The following is a 12011-nucleotide window of genomic DNA, read 5'->3' on the forward strand; positions in this document are numbered from 1 at the left end:
TGCCCACACACATGTACACTCTCACACGCATGCACAGCTGCATACACATACATACACAGCACTAGATTGCAATATATTTATTTGTGCATAGGTGGTGAACCATACAGATCAAGCCATCCCTAATCAATCCAGCAATAGCTTCTACTTTCTGCAATTCCCCAAGGGCTGCCTCTTGCTTTAATTTTTTCCCATCCCACTCAATGTTTGGGAGCCTATGTTGTTGATTTTCGTGTTAAATCTGTCATTTTAAGCCTACAAGAATATTATACATTTTATCAGTTTTTGTCACGAAATGAAGGCTTTTGTCAGTCCCAACAAGCAATTTCCATACCAGGACAGAGGGCATGGGTCCTGGAAGCAGCCTTGATTTCCTTGCTTGTTTTTCAGAATGCAAATGTGTTGCTGTTTCTTCTGATTTTGCACACCACTTATCAATGCATGTGGGTACCATCATCCTCGTGCACACTGTGGTGTGCTAGATTAACTGGGGGATACTTCGTGGTGCAGCACAATATCACATGACTGTGTCATCATTCAGCCCCCATACAGACCCTCTTTCCAGCTTCAGAGCTATCTGAAAGAAAACAAAAAGTTCTGACTGTGCCCAAGTCCACAAAGACTTATGAAGGTTCACACACAAGCAGAAGTTACTCGTAAAGATATAGAGCAGCAATAGAAGCACTTTTCTGAAACCACAGCTACCGTGATGATGAAATGGGCAGTCTTACAGATCAAGCTAAAGCTGAGACAAAATGTGACCCCAGAAAAGTGGGTCAAACATGCCATTTACTGCCTTTATCTTACCACCCTGGTCAGAATATGTTATTTCATGTGACTGAAATCTCCTGGAAGTGTGTAATTCGCCTGTAGTGCGGCCTATCTTAAATGTGACTGCCTGGATTGTACAGGTGATACTGCCACTTCCTGTCCATTTCCCCTGAGTCTGTGAGTGGCTAATGTGGTGACTGATACGCATCTTCTCGACTCCCTGTCTAATGGATGGTCGCTATTTGGGTCAATTGTGATAGTATCAAGAAAAGGGATGAAGATATCTCAATTCTAATGTGTTACACAAGCATAGAGATGCATGGTGACCATTAAGTTTAAGTGAGGAAGGACCTCGTCACATTCACACATACGGATGGAGAGTGTTAATGCTGTGTTGTACGTGTATATGTGTACCATTTGTTGAGGTTGTTGCCCATTTGTTTGAGATAATGGTGCCACGATGTGCAGTCATGACTGTAGTTTTGTTTGGCTTTCAGTTTTTGATGGATCAGTAATGTCCTAGTCCTTTGGGAACTACTGTCAATGCAGAAATGTTCGCGGTGGATTAATGTTCGCGGTTTTCGCGGTGACCACTTCACCGCGAACTTAAAACCACCGCGAACATTTTTCTATTATGGTATTAGACTGCAGTCTATGGTGTTACCACGAAATTAAAAACACAGCGAAAAGTCTTTTTCCCGCTACCGCGAAATTAATTCCCCGCGAAATTAAATGCATTTACAGTATCACATGTACATGTAGATGGAGGTTGGTAAATGTACACAATATTCGTGACAAGAAAACCACATACAAAACTAAAAAGGTCAATCATGCATATAATGAATATTTCATTTCTTTAATATAAAGGAAATGGATATTCATGCATGTTTAATATGGTTATAATATAGTGTGATACAGAACAATGGATGCACAATGGGATCGATTGACTTTCACCCAAGCACATCATGAAGGAAGATAATTATTCAAATGGTCCTTGAGACAGACAATGCAGACAGATTTTTCTTAGTTAAAGCAAGAAAATGTGCCCCAACTAATGTTGAAGCTGCCATGGAAAAGGTTTTTGATTTCATTGATTAATATGCAGCTTTGAACAAGCCTTTTTTATGTAGATTTCTATTTGCTCTTGACAAAAAAACTACCCTCTGCGAACTGGATGACATCATTAATTCCTGTGTACATCATTTTATTATACTTCAGAACTGTTGAGATTTTGTTGGCATATCAACAAAAATTCAGACAATTATAGCATGCTGACATTACATTAAGGTGTACGCACATACTTATGGTACCCAAAAATGAGATTATATCACCATGCCAGATGAAATGGCACACATTCTTCACCCTCATAGTCTTATTTTGTATTGTATCGAATGTTTTGTTCTGATAAACCAATTTGTAGTGCAACTGTGTCTTCCTCTGTCTAGTAAAAACCATGTTTGTACCTAACTGTCTTCCACCCACACAAGTGTATTAGATTAAGACATGATTGTATTCATGGGTTAATTCAATTCTTCTTTTCCTCCGTCGGTCACACTAACATTGAAGTCATTTAAGGTTATACAGTCATGTTTATGATTATATTGCTCAAGGGTATGTGTAGACAAGTGAATATGTCTTGGTCGTGTGCAAAGACCTTTACAAAGGAGCATGAAAAAGATATTCCCCAAAGCTGCCACATGAAAGACACCTGAATTTCTACAAAATTGATACATGTAAATGATATGGACATAAAAAGCCTTCATAACCCCTGGCGCCCTGCTTCTTCTATTAGGCCAGTTAGTCTCTCAGTGAGTCACGCTTGCCTCGCGCATTGACGTTTATGACTTAGGTTGGGGAGATGCTGTTTCAGGCTATTATTCATGTAACCCGTAACCTTGATGTAGACTTTATTACCTGGTGACTGTGAAGTAAATGAAATGTTGAAGTCTAGCAGGCTGGTAGTGAGACTTCTAAAAACTTAGTTTATACATACCATATCGGAAGATCCCCATTGGAAGTGAAGTTTCTGACATAATTAGTGGCATATTCTACACCCTCAAGCAGTGAGCTGTCTGTGGGAGCCATCTCATCAACTAGGGATTTTAGCTCATCCCTGTAGCAGCATTTAAGCCATAGGAGGGCTGAAGATAAAAGGATGTCTTAGACAATGATGGAAGAGATGTCATCAGTGTTTTTTTTATCAACTTATTTTGCCGGAGCTGAGATGGTAGAGATTGTCACCTCAGCCCTTAAGGAGCCCCTCAGGTGTTGCCATACCTTCTAAAAGACTCTTTGAACTTAAAAATGATGGTACCATTACTGGTAGTGAAGACTTACAGACACATCTGTGGGGATGACTATAAATCTGGATTTCGATATTGTCTGATGGACTCGTGACTTGAATTTCTTTGTGCAGATTTTTTTTAATTCTTTTTTTTTCTATCGCGAGCAGCAAGCATATTGTCATTTAGTTAGAATGTATCACTTTGTTTCACAGTTTTCTTTTCTTTTAATGTAATGTGTGTATAATATATAAACACAAAAAGGGTTAACAAAGTATTTCTCTGCTGCCAAATCCTACACCAAATCTAAATTTGGTTTCAAAAGGCTGCATCAATACATGTAGGGGTCAAAACACAGTACTCTGTAGGTGGAAGATATATTTCATTACTATGATGTTTTGTATCAGCTTAAAAGCTGTAGGAATGTGCTATAAAATGTCAAACTACTCATTATCAGACATGACATTGTAAGTTTTGATCATTAACTCTGAAAGTGAAGAAAAGCCTCTTATTTAAACATCTTCCCTTTCTTCTTTCTACCTTTTCTTGATGAAGGATGATGTCTCAGACACTCCTCCCAGCAGCATCAAAGTCAAGGAGGGGAAACTGGACTATGAGGATGCAAGTTCAAAGGCAAACCGTGAGGAGTGGGAGGCCAGGAAGCTGGCCATCATGATGATCCCCAAGAAACGGAAAAGGCTCTTTGAGAAACTTTCCAAGAGGGAAAGGAGGAAGAAACATGAGGTAGGAACTACAGACATGAGAAACATAAAGATGTCTTTTTATGTGTTTCTAATATATATGTAAGAGTTATATGGTTAAGTTTTCATGCTAAAACTGAAATATTCTCCAGAACAAATTTTTCCTAGTTTTTGCCTAATAATAGTAGATGTTTATGTTTTTGGTGCCATTTATTTGTGGGTGTGTAGCTGTGTGTGCTTCCATCATAACTCAAGAATTCGTGGATGGATCCTAATGATATTTGGTAGATGGGCAGGGGTTAGGAAAATGAAGGTCATCTTTGATAATGGGCTTCCTACCGGCTTTCTACAGCACTGCAACAGAAAGTCCTGTTTTGACATTTATCTTGTGTTCCGGTTACAAACATGCAGTTCAATGAAAGGAATATGCTTAACCACTGCCCTGGTGATATTGGTCTATAACCACCTGCAAATAATGCAGTAGTTATGTGGAAATCAATGATGTGTTTGCATGCGCTCTCGCACGCTCCAACAATGTATGCCTGTAATTAGATCAATTTTCTTGCAACCATCTCATATCTTCTTGATGTTAAGAAGTGATATAATTGCTGTGCGCAGTGCTTCGGCTGGCCCCCCACTGGTAAAGTGACTAGTCTTGCACAGTAATTGCTGCCTTGTGTGGTATATTTTTGGGGAAGTGAATTGATGGAGTATTGAGCAGCCCCAGGGAGCCTTTATACAAGCGACTGCATCAAAATGAAGATTATCTAACAATGCAGTAGGAATCGATTTTCAACATAGGAACACAAAAAGACTGATTACCAGTGAGGACAATTGGACACCATCCAGTTTGGAGAAGCTTTGATGTTAGCATGATGTTTTGCATCAGCTCATAATGGCTATTAGGTTTAGATTTTACAATTATAAGAAGTATTGCATTAAAAAATATCAGATGTATTTGCAGCTGGCAGCTGCAACTGTCTAAGGTTTGGCATTGTGATTTTGTGAGAACAGTTATTATATAGGTTTGCTGATAGCCTTTCCCTATTACTACATGTACATGTTTGATAGACTAAAATATTTTTGCATATTTCAGGCAAAGAAACTTACAGCCAAGCGAGAGGAGTTTGAAAAGAGCCAGAAGACCATGAAGAAGAAACAAAGGCTAAGCAACAATTAAAAGTATACTGCTTGTGCTATAAGACAAACTATGTACAGATTTAGCAACTTAAAGTTAAACAAGACGTTAAAGTGTTTTAACTCAATTGTTAGTACACACTGATAGAGACATTCACTATGAAAACTCTCTGAAACTCTAACTCTATAAAGTTATGTTGAGCTTGCTTAAAAATGGTTTTGTTGAGGAGCATTTTGTCTATTGTATCACAGTGTTATGGAATATGGCAAAGAATCGTGTATTTATAGGTTTACAAGTAGGTATTGTTTTTAATTTTGCTGATAGCAGATACATTTAGTTCTTATTCCCTCACTATTGTAAGAACTAAATCCAAATGTCTAGATCAGAATTTATGAGGTTAAATCTTGTGCTACAAAATCTGGAGTAATTTTTCTGCATTGACATAGTGCTGAAGAACTACATTAAACCTGTACAGGTCCTCTAATTGCTGTAGACTGTGTTTTATTAGTGCCCAGGGGGTGGGGAACATTAGTGTAAATCTTTGCATGAGGGAGACTTAACTTCAGTTTTGTTATCATTGCCGTAGGGTGTAAAGATGTATCACTTTTCCCTGGAGCGGTCAGATCATTACAGCCTTGGTTATATGTTACCTCAAAGAAATAAAAGAAACTAGAAAGGCCGACATTTGCTTGAGAGCAAATACAGCATATTTCAGCCATCTCCCTCCTCATGTAACAATAGACTGTTCCAAAAATACCTATGTGCAAAAATGGAACACTTCTGCTTAAAATGACTTCTAACTACATGTACTAATCACTCTTATGAGCAAAAATGAATCTTACAAAAAAACCTGCAATAATGGACTCTTCTAGTGCACCCCATGTAGAAAGGTAAAATAGACGACTCCAAAAACACTTCCGCTAAGAAATGGAATTTTGAATCATCAGCCGTCCAAAACCATATTTAAAAAACCCTCTGTGCAAGAATGGACTCTTCCTGTTATACCTCTATGTAAAGTGGAACGATCCAAAAATACATCAGCTAAAATAGGACATGGACATAATCACCAAAGTCCACAAAATGAATTTTAAAAAATACCCCCTTCATTGAAGAATGGAATCTCCCAGCACACCCTGTTTAAAATTGCACAATAGACAAGTCTAGAAATACTCACAGTACATGGCCTTTTGTATGATAAGCATCCCAGTTCAAAACTGAATTTTGATAAAGTTCCCCGTGCATGAATGGACTCTTCCAGATAACACCAGGCTTGCTGATTGGCTGCCGAATCCTCCTCATGTGTAGTCTTCAGGTGGGGGTCAACTTCCATTCAACAAATGGAATTCAGAATCATCACCCATGTCCAAAACTGAATTTTTAAAAAATCCCCCCTATGTGCAAAAATGGGCTGTCCCAGTAGTAGTCTTATGTCAAGTGGTTCAGTGCAAAAACACTTCCGCTAAAAAGAGCATTGGCATTATCACCAAAGTCTAAAAGTAAATTTAAAAAAAACACCCCCTGTCCAACAATGGACTCTTCCAGCAAAACCAGCTCGCTCATTGGTTGGTCATTAATTGCATTTACCTTGTCCCCCAACCACCTGGATGTCTATGGACTAGGTAGGTAGGTAGATAATTGGATCTACCTGGCACACCTGTGGCCCTGACACACCAGAATGACCTAGAGGTCGTTGACCTCGGCACCTCAACCTCACATATCCAAAACTCTCCCACAAAAACCTCCTTATAGAGCCATTTTGAAGTAATTTATACCAAATATTATACATGGATCCTTTGAATAAGTATCTAGGGCACCTCTGCCCCAAATTTCAGGTCATTTGGATGTAATACCATGGTACAGGGGGCCAAATTATACAGTTTTGGTCCAAAAGTTGCAATAAAACCTTAATAAAATCATTTAAAGAGCAGATATGAAAAAAATGAAAAAAACACATTTTGGTATTGGCCCACTCTACCCTTGTGCCAAATTTCAGGTCATTCGGTCTAGGAATGGCGGAGATGAATCACTTTGAAGATTTGACAGGAGAAAGAAAGAAAGAAAGAAACATTACGAATACAATATATTTCACCATACTATGTATGGCTGAAATATAAAGATATGATCTTGTTCCAATTGCAAAGCTGCCTTATGGAGAATAGTAGATAATGTATGGAAAAGAGCTTTCCCGTGGAACCCTTTGCTGTGATATTTGTCATCTTACCTACATGTACAGTCATAAAAAAGGATAGGCAGAGATAGCAGGTAGGTATACGCTGTGATATGACATTGTAAGAGACATAAAATGGGGGTCCATGCTCAAGGTACTTCCTCCAACAGGTAGAGGAAGTGATCACAACCCCTCCCTGTTAAATTATACCCTGCTACTGAAACGGCAAGGAAAATGGCTGCCCTATGTGCCCGTAGAGAGTATCAAGCAGTATCATGTTATTCAAGAATGGTGGGTTTGTACCCTTGGACTTGCTGTGGTTGCATGCAATCTGCAATCAATCCAAGGACAAGAAGAGATGGGATATTTTTTTACTTGGGAAGTATGAAATCCTTGGTATCTGCAGAGTCTTCAAACAGCAGCATGAACTTTGTAAATTGAGACAAAAACAGCAGCCGGTCATCATTTGGTTGGATGCACACGAAATGAGGCAAAAGCATTATGGTGCACTTAAACATATTATAGCTACATCTGTATTAATGCAGCCATCCATTTCTTTAATTATGAGTGTTGTGAGCAATGATGTAACACTCACATTGTAACGGTATCAAATGGCCGACTGGCTTGGTTAACGGATACAAGATCGTGAGCTCACTGGTTCAATTCTTGGCATTCTAGGCTAGATTTTTCATTGGGAATGGCACTTAACATAACTTTCCTCACTACACCCAGCAGTTGGGGACGTAAAAGGCATTGGAAGGAGAGTCCCTTTGGCCTCATAAAGTCTATGGGACTACATTGTGCCTCTACTATTTGCATATTGGCAATTTAATGACACCAAGTTGCATAAAGTGGTAACACTACCATCTGACCTATTTGTGAGAACATACCTTCACAAACCTCAAAAAAACATAATGCACAATTTTTCAAAATAACTCAATCTAGCCATTAGTGGATCCCTTGGTAATATGAAAGAAAATTGATTATGAAAACTCTGTGAATGCAGAAAATGTAATTATCTCTAGTGTGGAGTGACAACATTTTGGGCAACAACTATCAGACGAAAAAATATATAAGTACAAAATGTATAAAAACATTGAAGGGAAAGGAGCTCTGCGTCGACTACTATTGTATGTTTAAAGATAATGATTACAAGAACTTAAGCAGCCTCATTTCCTGTAAGGTAAAGAAAGATTAAAATATTTTGCCAACCAGCGCATTTATACGCAAGATGAAAGGTAGGTTGATCATCCCTATTATCTCAGAAAGTCGATTCTCCAGGGACCAATCATCGTCCAGGTATGGCGGTGGTTAATGCGCTGACTAAGCCTCCGTGTCCATAAAAGTGATGACTTAATGCCGATGGTAACCGATTGGTGCCACTCCCCAAGTGTTGATGAGCACAGTGGGAGCATCAGTACTTAGAAAACGTCTGAAGGGATTACGATAATGTAAAACAGTCTAATTCCATTATTCTGTTGCTTTCTTCCTCGCCTGATCTCATCTCTCTGATTCCTTAGAAGTTCTACACCACACTCAGATACTGTGGGCTGAAAGGTGCCCTTTAGACAAGAACAGAAATAAATACAGGACTTCAGAACCTCAACTTTGTTTCAGGCAATATGTTTGAAAGTCTCGTAGTGATGACGCAGTTCCATAGACCATACTCGTCGTATTGATAGTAACAAACCCTGCTGTTACAGTCAGTCAGGTATGGTGTTTCCAACAAATGAGCAAACAGATATTGGATTCCGAACTTGTTCAGGTTTGAATGCATGACAGATGTATGTAAAGCTATTTCTCTGGTGCTGTTGCCCCTCTCCTTTAGTTAGTGCTGTCCGTTTTCTCAGTCTTTGGAGCTAACCGTATTACGCTGGTGCTGACTATGTCTCTTTCACTGGTGCTTACAGTTTCTCAGTCCCTGGTACTGACTTGGTTTCCTTGTCCCTGGTGCTGACCGTATTTCCCTGTCCCTGGTGCTGACTGCGTTTCCCTGGTACTGACTGTGTGTCTCTTTCGCTGGTGCTGACCGTATTTCCCTGTCCTGGTGCTGATTGTGTTCCCTGTCCCTGGTGCTGACTGCGTTTCCCTGTATCTGGTGCTGCCTGTGTGTCTCTTTCGCTGATGCTGACCGCATTTTCCTGTCCCTGATGCTGACTGTGTTTCCCTGGTACTGACTGTGTGTCTCTTTCGCTGGTGCTGACCGTATTCCCTGTCTGTCCCTGGTGCTGATTGTGTGTCCCTGTCCCTGGTGCTGGCTGTGCTTCCCTGTCCCTGGTGCTGACTGTGTTTCTTAGTCCCTGGTGTTAACTTAGTTTATCTGTCCCTGGTAATGACTGTGCTACGCCGATGCTGACTTTTCCATTGTCTAGCAAATTTGCTTAGTAAAGTTTCCTTAACGGCTTAAGTAGATCAGACGCTTCCAATGACTTAAGATTTACGGAGAAAAGAAGATCCTGCAAGTAGATTTGGCAAGCCAGCCGGTTGCCGACAATAACACGTATCGGGTATTGGAAAACTACAAGTCACAGATCTTTATTTGCCAATGGCGATGTACTCTTCGGTTCATCATTGAACATGAAGCAAGGACAGCAGACAACTTCTTACATTCAACGAACGTGACCATGGAATGGTGGACTACAATTGGCGATTACTTCATTCAGTGGATGGCCATGTTCCAAAACATTTAGTAGAGAACTTTCTACACTTAACCACGCTCTTGCCTATAAGCACAATCCAGTAAGCAATTACAGTAAAATAACGTATCATTCGTACATCGCAAACTATTGGACATAGACACGCTTCTGGTTTGAAAAAGTGTTTCCATTATAGGTAGGCAGTGATGTGTCAGCACCCTTGTCATCGTAATACTTAGAACTGCCATAATCCAATGGTGATATGTTCTGCTGTTGTTACCCCGAAACACCGAGATAGACATTTGTGTGTATGCAATTCCTCTTATGTCTCATCCGCGACCACATATGTCACTGGAAATAGTATCTCTTTTATCGCGCCATGCGGTGACTCATTGCATTTGGATAAAAGCCAGAATGTCTTTAGGATGGGATGTCTCAAAGGATATTAGAAGGCCCCGCTAGGGTAACCCCATGAGAGTATGTATGCCCTAATGACGAGTGTAATTCTTTTATCAGGTCTGTTCATTGACGTGAGAAAATAGCACCAGCAGTCATTCAATAATGAGTGAACCCCCGGGCACCTTTCGTTTTCAGACATAGACTTTGTGCTTTGTATGACGTCTCTTTATCATATAGAATTCTAAAGGGAAGTTAAGATTCTATTGGGAATAAAGCATGGTGTCAAGGAGAGATTCATTTCGCTGCATTCATTACTTTGAAATTAGTTCTTTACAGGTGAGAATAGCAGCTACCATTTAGGCAATGTTTGCAGAATTTCTTTCAAAACTCAATCCACGATGTTATCTATCATTTAAACAGACGCTATGTCTTTAAGTTAGTACGGAATACACTCTTATGGCGCAGTTTATGAATAATTTAGTATGTAAATTAACCTACTTCCACAGACGTACTGGCCTGAGTGACTTTTCTGACATATTTGTGACAATCGAAACGGGCACATTTTCATCAGAAGAGAATATTGATTCCTCCTGGACATTGTGATGTACTTTCCGTCTGAAATTAATAACAAACTCGCCGTCCAAAAGTTGTTGTGTACGTCATCATCTTTCAGAATATGTCCCAGCACATTGTTGACTAGTTTTCCATGATTAGCGACAATCGTGTGCCATTTCTTACAAAGGAACAACAGTACCAACTGTACCAACAGATGTTCAGGCAAAAACAGCTTCAACTAGGGGGTTATAAGTGATTGATTTACAAAACTTGAAAATGCAGACTACATAGACAAAATCGACAATAATGTTAGGAATGGCAATTTTGTATGGTTCAATCGTTGTCTAGATATGCATGAGAAATATGCAGTTTGGAAATCATATGTGATTGAATTAGAACGAAACTGCGACTAGGTGTAACGCTAGCATGACGCACCCCTGCACCTTATGACACATCTTCTAGTGAGAAAATCACCCCTTGCAGACACGAGCCGACAGGAAATCGAAGATCCCAAGTGTTTCCATCCTACAAGTCTCCATTTACACCATTTTCAACCAACCCCTCTTGGACCTGAGTCAGTTGGAGAAAAGTTGTACACTAACCGAAAACAGTACCTCCGTTTTAGAGGAGGGAAAAGAGTTTGTGCTTGAACTTTACTAAATGTGGCATCTGCTTCAGTACATTCCAGAGACTCAGGGTTGGCAGGCAGCCAGTTGAACCACCATACTGGACTGATAGTCGTAATTGAAATATTTTAGTTGAGTCCCAGAGGATAGGAACTCACATCTGTGTTGACTGGAAAGTTAGGTGACATAGCCAAGAATACCATACTGATCCGACTATTGAAAGAGTTGTCGTAAATTGCAGTTGATATATATATATACTTCATGTCTTTTTCCAACACCTAAGCTGCCACGGGTATTAAGTAAAGACAAAGAAAAGTCATTAGGTGGTGAGGCTTGACCGTTGTTTCAAGACCTACCCATATACTGAATACAATTACATGTATACAATGCATTCATAGTTTCTTGCGTTATGGTTGCCAAATACATAAGCGTACCTGCACGTACATAACCACGCACACACACAATTATATTTCACTGTGCTATCATGATCACCTAAACCTTAAGATATATCTCAAGTAAGTGTTACAGATATATGTAATGCTGAATGCCAAACATCATAACATCCAAACGTTAAGCAAGACTCTCAGCACCAAGATCTTCAACGATTTGTCGAGTAACGTATATCGGAAGATCGCCAACTTGAATTCGCCTCCAAAGTTATTGATATCGTCACGCTATGAGAGAAAATGCCCTTATTGAATACCGCTCTGTTGACTTTGAAGTTGCTCGGCGAAATAAA

General features: G+C 39.7%; 1 protein-coding gene across 2 annotated transcripts in view; it reads left to right on the plus strand.

The window, feature by feature from the left end:
• LOC118426723 (pescadillo-like) overlaps positions 1-5375 on the plus strand; it is a 14583-nt gene extending 9208 nt beyond the window's left edge. The window contains exons 16-18 of one of the 2 annotated variants that reach the window (XM_035836266.1): positions 2923-2925; positions 3606-3794; positions 4848-5375. In XM_035836266.1, coding sequence (XP_035692159.1) covers positions 2923-2925; positions 3606-3794; positions 4848-4931 — 276 coding nt within the window. In that variant the 3' untranslated portion in view covers positions 4932-5375. The remainder of the gene's footprint in view (positions 1-2922; positions 2926-3605; positions 3795-4847) is intronic. The other variant, XM_035836267.1, reaches the window with a different exon arrangement.
• The last annotated feature ends 6636 nt before the right edge of the window (positions 5376-12011 follow it).

Source organism: Branchiostoma floridae, chromosome 11 (genome assembly GCF_000003815.2).
Source record: "Branchiostoma floridae strain S238N-H82 chromosome 11, Bfl_VNyyK, whole genome shotgun sequence".
Lineage (NCBI taxonomy): Eukaryota > Metazoa > Chordata > Leptocardii > Amphioxiformes > Branchiostomatidae > Branchiostoma > Branchiostoma floridae.